The sequence below is a fragment of the Panthera onca genome, chromosome A2 (genome assembly GCF_046562875.1).
Source record: "Panthera onca isolate mPanOnc1 chromosome A2, mPanOnc1 haplotype 2, whole genome shotgun sequence".
NCBI classification, from domain to species: domain Eukaryota; kingdom Metazoa; phylum Chordata; class Mammalia; order Carnivora; family Felidae; genus Panthera; species Panthera onca.
In genome coordinates this window covers 163,257,999-163,277,512 of record NC_138340.1, presented here as the reverse complement: position 1 = coordinate 163,277,512, position 19,514 = coordinate 163,257,999, and the positions used below count along the sequence as shown (strand labels likewise).

General features: G+C 50.1%; 1 protein-coding gene across 3 annotated transcripts; it reads left to right on the top strand.

Annotated features, from left to right (window-relative positions):
* Positions 1–2,486: 2,486 nt before the first annotated feature.
* ABCF2 (ATP binding cassette subfamily F member 2) lies at positions 2,487–17,459 on the top strand. Of its 3 annotated transcripts, none has more exons than XM_078437476.1 (15): positions 2,487–2,618; positions 3,280–3,478; positions 8,598–8,810; positions 9,317–9,499; positions 9,599–9,770; positions 10,922–11,017; positions 11,849–11,951; positions 13,140–13,235; positions 13,407–13,526; positions 13,612–13,701; positions 14,066–14,176; positions 14,848–14,910; positions 15,111–15,239; positions 15,918–16,121; positions 16,829–17,459. In XM_078437476.1, the coding sequence occupies exons 2-15, from the start codon at positions 3,322–3,324 to the stop codon at positions 16,964–16,966; spliced, it is 1,875 nt and encodes a 624-aa protein (XP_078293602.1). In that variant the 5' UTR covers positions 2,487–2,618; positions 3,280–3,321; the 3' UTR covers positions 16,967–17,459. The 3 variants fall into 3 exon arrangements, with proteins under 3 accessions (XP_078293602.1, XP_078293603.1, XP_078293604.1); XM_078437477.1 differs by lacking the exon at positions 2,487–2,618 and adding an exon at positions 2,658–2,784; XM_078437478.2 differs by lacking the exon at positions 2,487–2,618 and adding an exon at positions 2,815–3,047.
* The last annotated feature ends 2,055 nt before the right edge of the window (positions 17,460–19,514 follow it).

The following is a 19,514-nucleotide window of genomic DNA, read 5'->3' as shown; positions in this document are numbered from 1 at the left end:
CTACCCACATCTCTCTCTGACTCTCCCTCCCATTTTCCCAGTTTCCCCCCACCCATCCCCAGGTCTGTTCCCTGAAAGAGATCCAGCCCTTCCATGGGAATGGCAGAACTCCTCCTAAGTGGCCAATAATTTTTCTAAGCCACTCTTGCTGTGCCGGGGGAGACTCTGCCCAGCAACTGTTGATAATGGGAAATCATGGATGTGATTGGTTGCTATGCAGGTGGCTTCAGAGAAGTAGCTAGTTTGTCTTTCTCTGGCCAGCCCAAGCCATTTTACAAAGCTGAATTTCTGGGACCAGAAGATTCCAGCCTTAAATCCTGGTACTGTCTCCTACCAGCAGTGTTGTTTTATTAACAGCTCTGTGCTTTCATTTCTAATCTGCAAAATGGTAATAATACCCACCTCAGAATTTATTGGGGGGGATTAAATGGGATAGCATAGATGTAAGAGCATAATAAATGTTAGTTCTCTGTAACCTGTAACCTGCTTGTAAACACGTGTTTTAATGAGGCTGGGAGAGGGAGGCATATGGTCAACAGTGCTCCCAGGAGGCTAGGTGCTTGGATGAGTGATTTTATATGATCCACAACCATATATAAGTTCTTTGCTTCATAAAGAAAGGCTTTGCAATCAGTTAACTATTGTCTATATTCTTTACCTAAAACAATGTTCTCGCCCATAGTAGGTGTTTAATATTTGTTAAATATATTAAATAAATATCTAGTGCATACTTAAGTAAGGATTCTACTAGTAGCAGAGTTCAGCTAGCAGAACTCCAGCTAAGTAATAATTAGCCAATTAACAAAAATTAAACTCTAATCTAACAACTGTATGAAGTAAGTACTATCATCATTCCTATTTTACAGAGGAGGGTGTATTTTGCCCAAGGTCACACACTGTAAATGATAGAGGAGAGGTCTGAATGAAGGCAGTCTGCCCCAGAATTCATGGTCTTAGTTATGCTATGTCAAGTGAGCCCCACCTACATACTCGAACAGCATGCATAAGTCACTTCTTTTATGGCACTTATCACCTGAATGTCATGGTCTGTTTACTCTTTAAATATTTTTTAAACGTATATTTATTTTGAGAGAGAGAGAGCGATAGAGCTCGTGCACCAGGGAGGGGCAGAGGGAGAGAATCCTAAGCAGGCTATGTGCTGACAACACAGAGCCAGACATGTGGCTCAATCTCACAAACTACGAGATCATGACCTCAGCCAAAATCAAGAGCTCAACGCTTAACCAACTGAGCCACCGAGGCACCCATTTACTCTTTAAATGTTCCTTCTTAATCGTGAGCTCCCTGAGGTCAGGGAATAACTTGTTTCCATTGCAACTCCAGCATCTAGCTCTGAGCCTAACACACAGTGGGCACTTAATTGGTGGAGGGTCTTGTAGAAAAAGCTATGCTCAAAGGCATGAAGGTATGAAATGGCAAGGCTTACTTGAAATACAAGTAGATTCTACTGAAGCATCAAGTTTGAAGAGGAAAACTAGTTCTCTGGAGAGAGGAGTGAGTTTTTGTTTTTGTTTTTTACCTCGGGTAGGGCAATTTGGAGAATATGCTCGAAAGGAGTGAAAGCTTCATTTTGCCTCCCTCCAGCTGTGTCACTGATGGTGAAGCACCGCTGATCAGAAGCCTGGAGAAGTAACAGGGTCAGTCACAAAGGGCCTCCCTTGTATTTGAGGCTACAAATTTGGGGGTTACAATGTAGGTGAGAAGTCTGAGGGATTTTAAACAGTAAGACTCAAAAGAAAACTAACGGGCAAGGTTACATGTCTAACCAATGATACCGCTGAACTCAGGAAATGGGTCTTTTTTTTTTTTTTTTTTTTTAAACTTCAGAGCTCTTACCACCGGACTTACACGGCTTTGATGGGAATCTAACAATTCTAGAGAGTGTAGGCTAAGCAGCCAACGTTCAGGAAGAACGTTCGGCACCTTCTAAAAGTTTGGCTAACACTAGACCAGCCTCTAAGATCTCAGTTCCATAAAACGAGGACGCCTTTCTTTCAGGGATTTCTGTTCTTCGCATCATCTTCGTGGTGATGCGCCTCCTATTCGGGCCGCCTCTTCCCAGCCGCTTCACTCTTCCTCCTTCTCCCTCCACCTCCCTCCTCTTCTCTCCCATTGTTTCGACCCACTCCCGCCTGATGCCTGCTGGGAAGTGTAGTCCGTCGCCCTGCTGTTTGAGCCGGCTGTGCGGCCCTAAGAGCTCAGTGCCTCCACAGAGCTCGACAGATTTTCGAGAGGTGGGGTAAAGCCTGGAAGGCCCAGCCCCTTGCCGGAGGAGCAGTGTGGGAGTTGCAGTTTCCAGGGTCCGAAGCGGGCAGGCTGGCTGCGGGTTCCCGGACACTAGTCCCGCTCCCCCTCCCCCCGCCGGCCTCGCGCCGCCTGATGACATCACGCGGGCCGGGGAGGCCCCTGCCACAGGCGGTAGTTCTCGAGGAGGGGTCTCCCCCCCGGCCGCCGCGACTGGAGAACAACACTTCCCAGGATCCTGCGCGGCGGCGCGCCGACAGCCGCGCGATGCCGTGATTGGCTGGTGAGCCGGCCGCACGCGGAGGAGCCCAAGGAGCAGCTCTGTTGCGACAGAGGCCGAGCGGCGAGGCCCAGTGAGTTGGGGGAAGGGGCGCCGGGGGGAGGGTGCTGGCCGGTGAGGCGGGGGAGGGAAGCAGAGAAGGAGGAGGGACGGGGTCGAGATGGAGGAGGCTGCGAAGGAGAAGAAAGGGCCGAGGGAGAGACGCTGACGGGCGGGGGCCGGGGGAGGTTCAGGGGATGGTGAGTGCGGAGACCCTGAGGGGACTCACGAGGGGAAGCCGAGCGCGTCCCGGGAAGAAGCTGGGCCCGACGGCTAGGTGGTGTGGAGGGGGGAACGACGGAGAGGAGGCCTGAGGCGGACGGGAGGAGGAAGCCCGGCAAAGCGAGGCGGCCGGCTGGAGCGCGGAGCGCCAAGTTGTGGGGAAACCGGAGACGGGGATCTCTGCCGAGGGGGCAGAACCTGGTCCTTGACTGGAGGCCGTGAAAGGAGGAGCGTTTCCAGAGTGAGGCAGCCCGTGGGGATTGGTGGACGGAGCCTGAGGGGAGAGATGTTAAGATTAGAAGAGCGGCCGGGGACCAGAATTGGCTTGGGAGACCCTGGCAAAATGGGGAGCGGCGAGGCATGGGCGGAGCTGGCGCTCGGCGGCTCGATGGGAAAATTCCCGAGCGGGATGGGGCAGGGCCCAGGCATTCCGTCGCAAGTTGAGACTTTTGGGGGTGTTTGCCTCCCTGCAGGCTCCCTAAGAACAGTTTCGTGCCCCCCTGTGGCTCATCACCATGCCCTCTGACCTGGCCAAGAAGAAGGCAGCCAAGAAGAAGGAAGCTGCCAAAGCGCGACAGCGGCCCAGGAAGGGCCACGAAGAGAACGGAGACGCGGTCACAGAACCACAGGTGGCCGAGGAGAAAAACGAGGCCAATGGCCGAGAGACCACAGGTGAATGGAGGGAGAGGTGGGCTCCTGGGATGGATGGATGGATGGATGGATGGATCCCCAAGCCCGAGCCAGAGTCCTGACGCTGGCGGCCCTGGAGGATAAGTCTGGTGCCGCAGAACTTTTCACAGTGAACCGAACCAATTAGAGTTGCAGCTGGTGCCTTCTTGTTACTGATCAGGGAGACGGGACACGAGGTTCTCACGTAGCTAGTGGCAGACACATCTATGGGTGTTGTGCTGCCTTGCTGCTCCGGGCGCTGCCCTGGGAGCAGGGGGTCACTTCCTTGCCCTTTTCTCAGTTTCCTGCGTTTCTGCACATGGTGGTCAGTGCGCCAGGTTCCTTGCCACGTTATACCTCTGTCCTTCCAGGGGTAGTGACTGTACCAAGAGAGAAACTTAGGAACTGTTTTATGGAGTTTTCCTAGCAAAGAGATGCTCTCCTGTTGTTTATATTTGGGGGAATATTCATTGAGCACCTCTCAAGTGCTAGGCACCGTGCTCCATGCCGACGCAGGACGAACCATCTGCTGACTTACGGTCCAGCTAAGGAAACATGGCAGTGTGATACAGAATTTTCCAGGCCCTTGACAGCCTGTTCCCAGCCTCCTTTTCTGTCCCCCTGAAGATTCCCTGAACAGACCCGCTCCATCCGGACTGTTACCGTCCCTTCACTAGTCACATTTTTGTCCCTTTACACTAAAGTTCTAATACCACAATTTTTGTGCGAGTAGCTACATTTGACATTTTTCTTAGGGCCTAGCTCAGGGTAGCAAAACCTTTCCCCCATCAAACCTGACCTTTAAAGTAGTACCATTCACTATACCCCTATGCTGTCTCAATGGTGTTACTTTTTATGTTGTCTCTTGTGTTTCTTTACATTGTTTACCTTTTGAGTGCAGGGACCATGCGTCTTGGGTGATAAGACTAACCTTGCAGACTGAGATACTAAGTAAATGTTTGAAGAGGAGAGCGGAATTACTAATGCAAGTCGTAACAGATAGGAATTCAGAAAGGGGGGAGTTAAAAGTGATTGAGAGAGAGCTGAGTGGTAGGAATTGTCTCCAAAATAAGAATTATGGGAGAAAGCTGGTTCAGTAAGGTCAGGCCATGGGGAAATTTTATTCCTGGCTGGAGTAGTGGAGGATTGCCAAGTTGAGAATAACGGGAGTGTGGATGAGCAGGCTGAGTTGTGACCTCTATTTTAGAAAGGCTCGGTCCTGTCTAGGCCCTCAGGAACCACGGTTAAGCAATGTCTGTCATCAGCTCTATAGGTGTGTCATCAGTTATTCTGGCTGAATCGGAAAGGTAGCAAAGTGACTCCCTCTTGAGACTATTGTCCGCTGTTCCCATCACAAATATCTTGTTTACCTTTCTTTGCTCCTTGGAAAATGGGATTTTTCAGGGAACCCAGCTGTGGAATCCCCATCTCAGTAATAGATCTTTGGTTTTTTTCACCTTGCTTCCTCAGGGAGCTACTGTTCTGAAATGTGACCTTTGTTTTCTTTCCAGCCCTTTCAAAACTTTTTTCTGTCTTTCAATTTTTCAATTTTTTATTAGCATGAGTGGAGGAGAGGGGCAGAGGAAGGGAGGAGAGAGTATCTTAAGTAGGTTCCGTGTTCAGCACAGAACCCAACGTAGGGCTCGATCCCACGACCCTGGGATCATGACCTGAGCCGAAATCAAGGGTCAGATGCTCAACCGACTGAGCCACCCAGGTGCCCCTCAAAACATTTCTTATTGCCAGGGACCTGTGTCATTTCTGCTTCCTCTCCCAAGACTGGGTCCTCTCTCCTGAGTTTGAGATTACGTGATGCTACAGGTTACCGTTCTCCAACCTTTACTGATTGCCATTGCCACACAGTCTTCCTTAGGTAGTAAGGTATGGAAAGATCGAGATGTGTATCAAAGAAAGTGACTTTTGACAGATTAACCTACTTTAGAATGTGAGACTCGTCAAGACAGGCACTGGAGTTCAGCTGGTCCTCTTGTTGGGGAATAAGTAGAAAGAGACTTCTTGTGAAGTCTACAATATTCTCCATGATGAAGTTTCTTTCAAAATCCCTTTTCCATTTATTCAGTGCTGTTCATTTGTCTTTAAGTGACAAGTGTTTTCTGGGATGCTGTAGGCTAGGAAAATGAGGTCTGTTTAAGTCTCCTTCTTCTGAAGCTTAGGAGATGACTTAGGTCACAGATGCTGTCAACTTGAAGAGATCGAGAGAAAATGGTATTTTAGCTTTCCCTTCGTTTTGATCTTCCTCTTGCCTGAGCAGATGGAGATCTAGACTAGGGGTCGGCAAACTTTTTCTGTAAAGATCCAGATAGTAAATATTTGTAGCTTCGTGAGCTATATGGTTTCTGTTGCATCTGTTCAGTTCTGCCATTGTAGTGAAAGCAGCCTTAGACACTGTGTAAATGATGAGTGTGGCAGTGTTTCAATAGAACTTTATAAAAACATGCTGTTGGCCAAATCTGGCCGGCCTTTTTTTTTAACCTCCATCCCAACCCCAAGCTAAGAATGGTTTTCTACATTTTTAAAGTGGTTACATTTCACAGATCTTGATTTGGCCACTTGGCTCATAAACCCTAAAATATTTAGCATCTGGTCCTTCACGAAAAAGTTTACCAACTCCTGGATCTAGATCATAAACTTCTTCCTACTCTGTCTTCTCAGCATCTGGAATAGGGATTGGCAAGAATCGGAGTTGTGGGAAGTCTGGTAACTCAACCGTGTAGAAAAGAGACTGAAAATTCCTTCATGCGAGTCAAAACAAAAACTTTGATCTCCATTCAAAAAGTACTCATCAAGCACTTATTTCTAACACTGTACCCAGAGCTGCGGACAGAGTGCCCGCCAGCTGTCTAGTGGGGCAGCCCCTGCCCAAGTGTTGGCTCCTTGAAGGCAGAGCAGGTTTAGCACCAGCTCGTAATCACCCCACGGGATGGGGTATTCAGAGAATGACCTGTGACTAACCACCACACACCCTCTCCCGTGGAGTTGCTCTCCCCCAGGAGACAGCTGTCTTCACCCCTCTACCCTGTCTTTATTTTTCCTGTGGACAAGCACACACTCTTCTCATTCCAAGGATTCTGTGAAGTCACTCAGGGAACATAGGTAAGGGTAACAAAGACTAAAAAATCAGCAGATTCACTGAGGAGGGCACCTGTTGGGATGAGCACTGGGTGTTGTATGGAAACCAATTTGATAATACATTCACACAAAAAAATGAATAAACATTAAAATTTTTAAAAATCAGCAAATTCTCATAGTAGTGGAAACTCATGTGTAGTTTCTGAGTGCTTCCTTAAAACGTACATAAATTGCCTTACTCTTTTCGAAGAAGCTTACCGGGACTCCTTCCACCCCCATTTCTGTCCCACTTTCAGTAATGCTTTATGGGCACTTTTCTTTATGGAAAGGTGGTATAGTGACATAGTTAAGGTCACCTGGTTCAAGTTCTGGCTCTGTCGCTAACTAGCCTTTTTGACCTTGGCTGTGTTACTTGGCTTTTTCACTTCTAAAAGCGGGATTGTCGGTGTATATCTCCTACGTGTTGTAAGGATTAAGATAGATGGAGAACAATGGTGTAGCACAGAGTAAACTCAACATTTTTAGCCATTAATAGTGATAGTTCTTCCCAGGCTTAAGATGTAGTGATGCCTGAAAAACCACCAAGGCACAACAGCTCATGGTCAGTTTGCATCTCTTAAACCCTCCAGAATTGGGAGCGTCTGGTTTTCCCAGCCGTGGCTCTGCCTGTGTTGATCCCTTTGTGCATTTTCTCACACTGGTCCCTTCTGTGCTGCTCAGAAGTATGTCTGGAGGCACCTGGGTGGCTCAGGTGGTTAAACATCTGACTCTTGATTTCAGCTTATGTCATGATCTCATGGTTCATGAATTCGAGCCCTACATTTGGCTCTGAACTCGGGCTCTGCACTGACAGCGTGGATCCTGCTTGGGATTCTCTCTTCCTCTCTGCCCCTCCCTGCTTGCACACACATGTGCATTGTCTCTCTCTCTCTCTCTCTCTCTCTCTCAAATAAGTAAAAAACTTTGAGAAGTATATCTGGAGTATGGAATTCCAGTAGGTCATGGAATAAGAGAATGGTACTTCTGTAGTGTCTGCTTTTAGGTTTTAGGACTAATTCTTTAACACATTGAGAGTTCTAGCCATTCCCCTCATGCATTTATGTCATTTAAGAACAAGAGAAGTGGGCCCCTAAGTGGCTCAGTTGGTTGAGCAACTGACTTCGTCTCAGGTCGTGATCCCGCGTTTGTGAGTTCAAGCCCCACCTCAGGCTCTCTGTTGTCAGTGTGGAGCCCACTTCAGACCCTCTGTCTCCCTCTCTCTGCCCTCCCGTACTCGTGCTCTCTCTCTCTCTCTCAAAAATAAACATTTAAAAAAAAACAACAAGAGAGGTTAGAATTAAAAGAGCAAGTTGTGATTCTATAGAGCCTTTTGCTTATTATGGGTTATTTACCTGTGTATGTATATTTCCATTTCTTAAAAAAGCTGGTATTTTGTTTTGTTATTGCCCTGCCTTGACACAATGTTTTTCTCTTTTGTGCTGTGATTTAATTGGTCGTGTTTATGGGAAGAAAATGCCAAAATGACATGATCTTAGGAAACCTGAAAAGGTGCCAGAAAATGTTTTCTAATATTTTCTATTTTTTTTTGTATGTTCTCTTTAGGCCTGGCTTACACATTTCAGCAATAGGTAGCTAAACAGAAATAAAGTCTGTTTTGCCGCTGGTCTTAGAAAAGTTAAAAAAAAAAAAAAAAAAAAGAACAAGTTGTGAAGTAAAAAGTAGTCCGTGAAAGAGGGGTGTCAGGGCAGATCTGTACGCTCTTGAAAGCTTGTGAAACATGTGAATCACCTCCACTCGATCTTGAACCAGGTCCTACAGGGCATGCCTTTTTCAGCATTTCGGGCTTGATATGACAACATTTGGTAATCTGAGTAAGGGGCAAAAGCTACAAATGCCCAAACAGGGACTTGAACCCTGGACCCTGAGTTTAAAAGTCTGATTCTCTACTGACCGAACTGTCTGAATGCTGTAGGACGTGACTTAGTGCGAGAGCAGGGTCTGTCTTATTCCCAAACTTCTTTTCTGTCTCCAGAAGTGGATTTGCTGACCAAGGAGCTAGAGGACTTTGAGATGAAGAAAGCTGCTGCTCGCGCTGTCACCGGTGTCCTTGCCTCTCACCCCAACAGTACTGATGCCCACATTATCAACCTCTCCCTCACCTTTCACGGTCAAGAGCTGCTCAGTGACACCAAACTGGAATTAAACTCAGGCCGTCGTTATGGCCTCATTGGCTTAAATGGAATTGGTGAGGCCCTTGGAAGGCGAGGTGGGAGGTGTCTCTCCTTGGCTCGTCTGTCACTCAGCAAGTATTTACTTAGCACCAGCTATATGCAAAGCAAGGAGTTTACAGTATGGGTGGGAGACCACATATGTCCGGGGAAAAGGAACTAGCAGTACAGAGCAGTGTGTGGTAAGTAACACGTGAGCAGTTACAGACAGCAGGTGCTGGAGAAGTGGGCGGGAGGGGCAGGAGTGGTGGTGTGCGAGGCCGCTGTGGGCGAACTGACTTCACGCAGGAGGGGTGGGACAAGAATTGCAGGAAGGTCGGAAAGGTAGCCCGGGGGGGGGGGGGGGGGGTGGGTGGTGACTGGTGGTAGGATTTGAACAAATGGAAGGAAGGAAGGGAGGAAGGAAGGTGCTCCACAAAACGGCGAGGTCGTGGTTTGGCTGGAGCGGAGGAGCTGATGCAGGGGAACGACAGGCAGAACCGTGCCGAGTGTCCTCTGCCCGCTCTCTGCTTGCCCTCCTCAGGAAAGTCCATGCTGCTCTCTGCTGTTGGGAAACGGGAAGTGCCCATCCCCGAGCACATTGACATCTACCATCTGACTCGGGAAATGCCCCCTAGTGACAAGACACCCTTGCGGTGTGTCATGGAAGTCGACACGGAGCGGGCCATGCTGGAGAGGGAGGCCGAGCGGCTGGCTCACGAGGATGGTAGGGCTCCCGACTCGGGCCGGGGGGCCGGGGGGCCGGGGGGTGGGCTTCCTCCCAGGAAAGGCCCGGGGAGCCTCACGAGCCACGTGCCGCCCACAGCGGAGTGTGAGAAGCTCATGGAGCTCTACGAGCGACTGGAGGAGCTGGATGCCGACAAGGCGGAGATGAGGGCTTCGCGGATCCTGCACGGACTGGGTTTCACGCCTGCCATGCAGCGCGAGAAGCTGAAAGACTTCAGTGGGGGCTGGAGAATGAGGGTTGCCCTCGCCAGGTGAGTTCCTTTCTCCTTCTCTACCCTCTGTAGTTCCCCATTTCCTTCAGGGTCGGATGCTCACTCCAGTGGAACTGTGTAGAACAGAGGTCAGGGGTCAGTAAGTGCCAGACGAGACACGACATCAGCGGTGTGAAGGAGGGGTGGTACGCGTGGGCTAAGGCGCGAGCCTCCTGGCTGAAGTGACCATTGTTGGATCTCTGGCACAGTGTTTAGGAATCCTGGGACCAGCCTTGGGTGAAATGGTAGACTGGGTCCATTTCTTCTTTCTTCCTGACTCCCATCCTATCCTTCTTTGTGTTTCAGTCCTTCTGATTGTTGCTGTATAAAGAGAAAATATTAGACAGCTGTTAAGCGATCTTTCCTTATCCCCCTGTGAGCTAGACCCAAAGTGAGTTTGTGTAGACCATCATTCCCTCAGCAGTCCCCCCAGAAAGTCCCCAGCTAAGTAGGTGGTTCCCTCACTCCACTGTTCTCTGCCAAGTGAATTCGTGACACTTGCTGCTTTAGCAAAGCTGCCTGCGTGTGCTTTGGAGCCGAGAGCAGTGGTTCCACGTGCAAGGATTAGCCACCTCCGTTCATCTAGGGAGCGGTAGAGGTACAGATTTCCTAGCCTCTTCTTCATATCTCTGTGGTTGGAATACTGGAATTGGGTGCCCAGAAATTTTATTTCTAAAAAGCTCTGCAGTGCGGTGACTGCAGATGTGGGAACCAGTGCTGTCCCCTTGCGTCTCCTGTCTTGAGATTCCATCTAAGAAAAGAACATTTTTTGCCCTCCTTGCTAAAGGCTGGCAACCCCATCGATTTAACTTGGATGCTATTTTGCTTTAGCAGTTTATCTCCTCTATCCTTTTGTCTTCCTGACGGTCACCAACTTCAGCGTGAAAGACCTGCAGACTCGTAAGGACTTTTACAACCTTATCTTCAAACTGCACCATCCCTCTGCTTCTCAGCCCTGTTTTCTGCCCTTTCATCTCAGCTCTTCAACTCTCGTTTCTCTCCTCATTCTCCCCTTTCCTCTCAGGCGTAGAACCTAGAATTGGTTTCAGGACTCAAGCCAGGCCTGACCAGGGTTGCAGGTAGCAGGCAAGTCCCCTCCTGTGTAGCGCCCATTAGACTGAAGGGGCTCTGTCTCCTCTCCTGTCCTTCAGAGCCCTCTTCATTCGGCCCTTCATGCTGCTGCTGGACGAGCCCACCAACCACCTGGACCTCGATGCTTGTGTGTGGTTGGAAGAAGAATTAAAGACGTAAGGGGGTAGGGATGGGGTTGGGAACGGGCAGGTCCTGAAGGGGGAGTTGGGCAGTCTAAAGGGAGTGGGTGCCCGGAAACCGCAGTGATGCTAGAGCAATGAGAAAATGAACTGACGCGAGGTCGGGTGAAGGCCAGATTGAAAAAGTAGTAAGCACCTTTCGGGGAGACCATTTGGTTTGATTCTTTTTTTTAGCCTGAAATGTGTGAAGTGTTTTGACTTTCTGGTTCTTCCATTTAAAATACAACACCTTTATTAAAGACTGTATTTTTCTCTTAACCGTATTTATATGCGCCATATAAAGAAAGGATTCCCACTTAAGATCATGGTGCAGTAGCAAAGGGAAACCTAGCTGATGTGGCAATGGTCCTTGTATGGCTGCGGCACTGAATAACCCGGAATACTGTACCGACTCTGAGGGAAGGCTTTTAGCAGTCCCTGCAGTGACTGGTACCTTCTTTCAAAAAGGGGAGCACAGTGATTTTTGTCGCGCCTGTTCCAGTTCTTCCCACCCACGGTGTTACATACATTTATGGATATGTTTGTGTACATATGCTTGTTTGTACCATCGTTGTTAAGCTGCCATCTCCATTCTGCTGAAAATTAGAACGGAAGATGGAGAAAACTCAGACTGAAAGGGGTCAAGGTGTCGTTCCAGGTAGATGGTGCACTGGTGGCCTAGGTGGTTGCTGAGAGCCGGGAATTGGCTGCTAAATCTAACGGGTGCTCAGGATGGGAAAGGATGAAGGTTTTCTGGGCCTCTCAGCTCCCCGGCTGTGGACCGTCACAGTTTGGAGCACCTCCCTGACTGGTTCTCTGGCTTTGCAGTTTTAAGCGCATCCTGGTCCTCGTCTCCCATTCCCAGGACTTTCTGAATGGTGTCTGCACCAACATCATTCACATGCACAACAAGAAACTGAAGTATTACACGGTGAGTAGGCCCCAGCGTCTGCACAGCAACCTCAGCGCTTACCAGTTCCTTGAAGGTCTCCTTTAAAAAAAACAAAACAGACTTAGCAGCCCTTTTCTACCTATTGCTATAAAAAGATGTGGACAAGGAGTCCTGCCGCTTGTTCTATTTTAGTCTCAAAGTAGTTGCTCTCAGGTTGTAGGCCACTGATTGGCAGCCTGTGTACGTGACGTGTGTGCCTTATGGTAAAGAGGTTGACTTTGCATGGTGCCCAGGCAGGCCCTGCCGATGCCCGCCTTCTTGAATGACTGCTTAACTCTGCTTTGTGACAGCCCATTTACCTCTCTTTCCGTGAAGACTGGGAGTCCGGATCTCAACAGCCCACTTGTCTGCCTTGCCTTTTCATCATCCGTATTTAAAAAAAAGAAAAAATAGGAGTCCTTTTCATTCGTAGTTATACTCACTGTGGGAGTAGTAATAATTTCTCATATAGTCTTCCAGAGATTTTACGTGTACTTGCACGGATTTGTAGAAAATTTTGTGTATACACATCACAGCTGTAATGTTAATAATCACTCTCTTCTGTAGGTTGCTTTTACATTTTAATATATCTTGCGCTGCTTTTCATATGAATAGTTATAGATCCACCTCATGCTTTTCAGTAATTGCATAATATTTCATTGTGTAGCTATCCACTCCTTTATTCGTCAGACCCTTTCTGATGAATATTTAGGTTGAGTCCAGTTCTTTGCAGATAGAAACCATGGCAGTCCAATTGTGCAGCATTTGCTAGGGCCTAAATCTGATTGGTCTGCTGTCTTCCTTCCTGGGCGCAGTTTCTGTAGCCTGCATGGGGCTTGAGCCTCTAAGGGTGGGGAGTAGTAGGAGGTCCTCTTGGAAGGCTGTGAGCCTCATGATGTCCGTATGACGCTTGTGGTCAGGGCTACTGCTGGTGCTGTGGGTGTCTTTACGGCTAACCTGAGGATTTGATCTGGAGCCCTGCTCCGGCTAAGCTAAGAGTGAGAGGCACACAAATGGAAAGACTTCAGGTTCTAGGTTAGGGTTTACTTTGCCAACGTCCTTCCTCTTTCCCTACTGCACAGTCTTCTAGCCAGGGCCAAGTCCGATGCCATCTCGCATCCCCCTAAACCCTGAGAACCCGGGACCGAGGCTAAAACTGCCTGCCTTACCTGGCATATCTCTCTTCAGGGTAATTATGATCAGTATGTGAAGACACGGCTGGAGTTGGAAGAGAACCAGATGAAGAGGTTTCACTGGGAGCAAGATCAGATCGCACACATGAAGGTAGGGCAGTTGTAGATGAGCTCACGTTCTCGTGGAGCGTTGGGGGACGGTACGTGGGGAGTTCGGGGTGCCGGGTGTCAGGAAGACGTTGTCGTCGGCATCTACCCCACATTTAAGGAGGGTTGCTTGATACCTGCCCCTGCTCCGAGCCCCCTTTCTGGTCTCTTTCAGAACTACATCGCTAGGTTTGGTCATGGCAGCGCCAAGCTGGCCCGGCAAGCCCAGAGCAAGGAGAAAACGCTACAGAAAATGATGGCATCAGGACTGACAGAAAGGGTCGTGAGTGACAAGGTGGGGTCCGAGCGAGTGGAGTTAGTGCCCGAGGTGAGGCGGAGGAGACATGATCTAACCGGAAAATGCCCTCTCCTTCTCCTAGACCCTGTCATTTTATTTCCCACCGTGTGGCAAGATTCCTCCACCTGTCATCATGGTGCAGAACGTGAGCTTCAAGTATACAAAAGACGGGGTGAGTCCTCCTGGGTGGTTGGGAGGCTGGGACACATTTTACAAGATAAGCGTCAGCAGGTTGGGAGAGTCTCCGGTTCTTTGCTCAACACACCTGCTAACCCGTGCGGTGCACGGGATTTTTCAGGGATACCAGCTTAGGTGCCTCATCCAGGGACTTGAGTGGCCCCTCTTCAAGTACTTGGAAAATTGCTCAGCTGAGATGGCGGGTGGAGGCAGTGGGTTGGGGTCTGCTCTGGGAGCTTCCTCCCTCCTCCATACTCCTGCCTACTCCGGTGGCGATGGGGGACATGACAGGGCTAATCTGCCAGCCAGATTGATTGATTGGTAACCTAACCTCATATTCCTCTCTCTCATCCACTCAGCCCTGCATCTACAACAATCTAGAATTTGGAATCGATCTCGATACACGAGTGGCTCTGGTGGGGCCCAATGGAGCAGGGAAATCAACTCTTCTGAAGCTGCTAACCGGAGAGGTATGGTGCCAGGCTGGGGCATGGGACTTCCAAGAGTAGGTGCTTACTGTGTCTGAGGAGGGAAGGTGTGAGGGGCTTCTCGGAGGCCCTCAAGGCGCCTGAGTGCCCTGGTGGTGAGTGAGTCAGCTTCCGGGGTGGGGGATGTTGTCATTGGCAGTGCTGAGATTTGGAGCGGTTTTCTCAAAGAGAGGGAGGGAGGGGAGTGTGTTTGTGTGTGTGTGTGTGTGTGTGTGTGTGTGTGTGAGAGAGAGAGAGAGAGAGAGAGAGAGAGAATACATGCATGTGCCTCAACATTTTTCTGTTTTCAGCTAGAGCATCTCGAGGGAATCTGCATTGAGAGCTGTGTTTTTGTTTTAGAAAACCCATGTTGTACATATATACGAGTCCTTTGTTTTACTGGTGGTACCTTCTGTAGTAGACCTTTAACTACTAAGTAGACCGTGTTGTATGTATCTTTGCCTCTCTTGAGAACATCTGTTTCAGTATATCTTCCTAAATATTTTTAGAGTGGCCAGAATAGCAGTCTATGAGGTAGTGATGTAGATTCTATTTGGAAGTTCTGAGCTTGTTCAGTGAACATATGTTTATTTCCCTACTCTGTCTGTGTCTGCTTCTCACGAGTTTCTCTTTCTGTGTGCTTATCTTTCCACCTAATACTCTCTTCTTTCTAGCTACTACCCACAGACGGGATGATCCGAAAACACTCTCATGTCAAGATAGGGCGTTACCATCAGGTACAGGCCTTGGGGTCCGGGGAGATGCCCAGGGTGTGGAAAGGGGGGTGCATGTGACCAAGTCAGCTTTTGCCTGCTTCTCCTGGAATCTTGAACAGGTGCCTGGGTGGAGGTGGAGAGTTACTCAGCAGTTAACCCGGCGAGGTTCCTTTTGAAGTGGGACACCAGTCACATCTGAGTGGATTCCTTTTTTCCTGTAGCATTTACAAGAGCAGCTGGACTTAGACCTCTCACCTTTGGAGTACATGATGAAGTGCTACCCAGAGATCAAGGAGAAGGAAGAAATGAGGAAGATCATCGGACGATATGGTCTCACTGGGAAGCAGCAGGTCAGCAGAGGGGGATGTGGGGGAACAGCGCCAGATAACTGGGAGATTGTGGCTACACGGCCAGGGTGCACTGCCCTGGCGACCCAAGTTCAGGAGCTATCCCAAAAGTCTCTTTCTTTTTTTTTTTAAAGTAGGCTCCATGCCCAATGTGGAGCTTGAACTCACAACCCTGAGATTGAGATTCAAGTGTTCTACTGAAAAGTCTCTTCCTTTGATTCTAGCGTCTGAAAGAACCCGCTAGCTTTCCTTTGGCCTAGGTGTACGTATTGGAGTATTCAGGTCTCATTATGAGGAAGGGGCAGGGATAGCATCCCAGTCTCTGACATGCCTTCGCCCCAGACTAGCAAGATAAACCAGAGTGCTTGAGGGGGAGGGAAATTGAAACCTAGAAAACGAGTTCCTGGACTCAGATCTCGATTGAGGGTCCACCACATTGTTCCACTTAGTTACGATTTAAGTGCCAAGGGAGAGCGAGAGGTGTGGCCTGAGTAGCAAGCGCTTCCGGCTTCCGCATTTATCCCTTACAGGCCTTGAGAGACTGGTACCATCTCACTGTGATCTTGGGTCTTCCTTTTTGTAGAATTGTGGCAGTATTAATGGAGAAGCAGCGGGGGAAAGTGAGTCATGCTGTGTGGTGGGAGTAACACCAGGTTCTGTAAATGTCGCGGTTCCACGCAGGTGAGCCCAATCCGGAACCTGTCTGATGGGCAGAAGTGCCGAGTGTGTCTGGCCTGGCTGGCCTGGCAGAACCCCCACATGCTCTTCCTGGATGAGCCCACTAATCACCTGGACATTGAGACCATCGACGCCCTGGCCGATGCCATCAACGAGTTTGAGGGTGGTATGATGCTGGTCAGCCATGATTTCAGACTCATTCAGCAGGTGAGGCCCCTGGCTGGAGTGGAAATCAGAGAGGAGGGCGGCCAGGAGAAGGTTGGGTAGGACACAGTCATGGCATGTGGAGGGCACTTAATATGTGTTTATTGGATTTGGGAAAAGGGCTCAGGGTGTAGACAGGGTGATGAGGACCAGATTTTATGGCTCTTTGAAAAACTGAGAAAGCCTTAATGGAAAACTTTCATTTTTTCAGTAGCTATTTGGAGACATCAGCCTACTTGGCATTTGGCAATGTTAGCCAGAATTGGCGAGGGAGTTGGGTAGAGGATAGGGTGCTTTTACTACTGTCTCAAGGTTCTTCAGCATGGAAGTAGTATTATACTAAGGAGGATTTGGACTAGAGGGCTACCACCAGTCATTGGTGGAAAGGCCGCTGGTCATTTCTCTGAAGCTTTGGGAAAGATGGGATAGAGAACAGGAAGCTGCGGGCGAGGCCTCTAAACAGTTCTAGGTCCTGCCGGGGAGCTGGAAATCAGGAGACAGAGCAGGTTGTGGCTTGGAAGGCTCCAGACCTGCTGGTTACGGTACCCCTGGGTTAGGCATCCCAGAGAACAGAGAGACAGTGGAACTGTGAGCCGCATACGGGACTGGGCGGTGGAGGTTTCTTCCTGGAATGCCTCTGACAGTGGTCTTCTGGGCAGGGATGGGGAGAGTGCTGGCCAGGAGGATTGAGCCTCAGATTTCCTTTCTAGGTTGCACAGGAAATCTGGGTCTGTGAGAAGCAGACAATCACCAAGTGGCCTGGAGACATCCTGGCCTACAAGGAGCACCTCAAGTCCAAGCTGGTGGGCGAGGAGCCCCAGCTCACCAGGAGGACCCACAATGTGTGAGCCCCTGCCCGGGCTGGGCTGGGCCTCTGGGGCCACACTCCTGCATTGCTGCAATACCGCTCCCCAGCCCCTCCCCTGTCCCCACCTGCCTTAGCTGCACTCTGTGATCTTATCTACAGCTGGACAGTACCTGTCCGTTTCCTGTCCTTGCAGTTACTTTTGTCCATGTCTGGACTCGGCTGGCTGTTCTGCCAGCTCCTTGCTGGTTACTGACCTGATGGTGATGCAGCCAGAGGCACCTGAGGGTTAGCCCAAGGGCCCAAGGGCCCACATCCTGGGTTGGCCTGTGAAAGAGCTTAGGGTCCTCGTTTTCTGGGTTTTGGTGATGTTGGAGGAATACCCCCCAGCCCACCGCCCCCATTCCTTTCCGCTTCTGGTTTGGAGCTGTGGACCAGGGCTTTAGTCCTGGTCGGTTTTTAAATAATTATTTAACAGTGTAACTTTTAGACCTGCGTGACATCTACCAAGTGTCCAATAAAGAAAGAAGAAGCCATGGTCCCTACCTTCCTTTTCTGGTCTCTGGGCCCTTCGCTTCCCTCTTCCCCTCAGCGCCAATACTCACATCCCCTCAGCAGGAGCTTGGGTGGAAATTGGCGGAATGGACGCAAGCAGGGCTGGAGTAACTCTCTCCTTCCTTTGATTGAAATTCTGCCTTTTCTTAGGCCATTGCCTCACAACACACACATCAGAACCACCTGGAAGACTCATTTGGTATCACAGGTCACCGGGTCTTGCCTCAGGGTTTCTGATTCAGTAGGTCCGGGGTGAGACCAGGAAGTAAAACATTTCCAACATGCTTCCAGGAGCTGTTGATGCTGCTTGTCTGGGGGCCGAACTTTGAGAACCACTCTGCTGGAATGTGTTTTTCAGGGTGGTCGGAGGCTCCCCTGCTGCAGCCTCTACCACAGCACTTGGGGCAGCGGGGGTGGGGGTGGGGGTGCTTGTTAAACTGCAGATCCCCGGGCGCTGCCCTACTGATGCCATCTGGTGGGTGAGAGAGATGAAACGGGAGTCTGCATCTCACACGGGTTCGTGAGCCACCGTTCCTGGGTGGGATGAGGAAGTTTTGTTATTTTGCCTATTCTCAGCCTTAATTTTTGTTAGCATGATCTAATTTACTTCCAACCCAGAGCTCTGCGTGGTCTGTCTGAACTTGACAAGCATCCGCAGCCCTTGTTCACCAGGGACACCAGTGCCCCTTATTACTGGTGTGGCTTCATCACCTCTGAGGCCTCAGCGGCCGGCCCTGTGGGGAAACATACACAGCCGTGACTTTTCAGTGCTCATTACAGTACATCTGAGACGGTCCACCCAAAACAAAGTCCCAGGTGGTGTCCAAACCCCCAAGGAGCTCACGATCTAATGGGAAGCCAACGATGACTAGCGAACGAGACCGGGCATAAATCAGAGGCTCAATTGTGACTTGTTGGGAAACACAGAAGGGTTCGGAAGGGAGGGAAGTTCTTGTGAGTCCGGAAAGGCAGGATTGGTACTCGAACTTGAAAGGTGAATAGGACCTCAGGTGGCCCTGAAGTCCAAGAGCGTCCCCGGGGAAAAGGGACAGTAAGAGTGACGTGAGAAGCTGCAGCTGAGCCCTGGACGGCCGAGGCCGGGGTGAGGCTGGGACTCCTCCTCTGCCCTCCAGCCCTGAGCCTGGCTTTGTGGCTTCGGGCCTCTCGTGGGACCTGGAGCAAAATAGCCTAAGTCTGTCTGCCCTGAGTGTCCAGAGACTTGGGTAGGGGGGGAGGATGGCCTCAAGAATGAGCTGCTGGAATGAGGGGAACGGAGGTGAGAGCTTCCGCTTCTTCGGCCAAGGGAGCGCCCGGGTATGTTGGCAGGAACTCCCCTTGAAATCCCTTGGTCTCCACCGTAGCCTTGAGGTGCTGAGGCTTCAGAAGTGGAGGAATCGAAATAGGCTACAGGTTGTCTCTCCCCCGCCCTCCCCCCAAAAAAAAGCAAGCCAAAGTTTCAAAAACTTGGAGGATGCTTAAAAAGCCCACTGTATATGATCTCTCTACCAAGGCCTAAAAGTAGTGCTTTGTTGCGGATTATGAATTGCCCTCCGGTCCTCTTAAACCTTAGCGTGCAAGAGGCAGCCGGGTGTTGGGAGGTAGGTGAAGAGGTGAGGTTGGGGAGGTGGGCGCCGCTCAGGCTTGCCCTCTCGCCCGCTGACAGGTGATGCTCGTCTTTGCTGCTCTGCCCCACCTCCTCTTGATTGGGAAAACCCTCTTTCCCTCCCGGCCTGTGGTTCATGTCGCACCAGGTTTCTGTAATCACAAGTTCTCTTAAGAACCTGAAACACTGTTCACACATAGGGGCAAAGCGAGAACTCCTCCGTTTAACAGCCGCCTTTTTCTTCCCTTTGCAGCAAACCTCCACAGGGAGCCCACATCACCTGCTTTATGGAGAGCAGACAGCGTTTCTCGGCTCTGGCTCCTCCAGTCCACCCCACCCGCTCCCTGCCGGGCCCTCCCAGCCTGTGGTTCCCTGCTGCCCACATCTGGTCCGGGCTCGGGTTCTGCTCCATTTCTGCCTGCCTTCCAAGCCT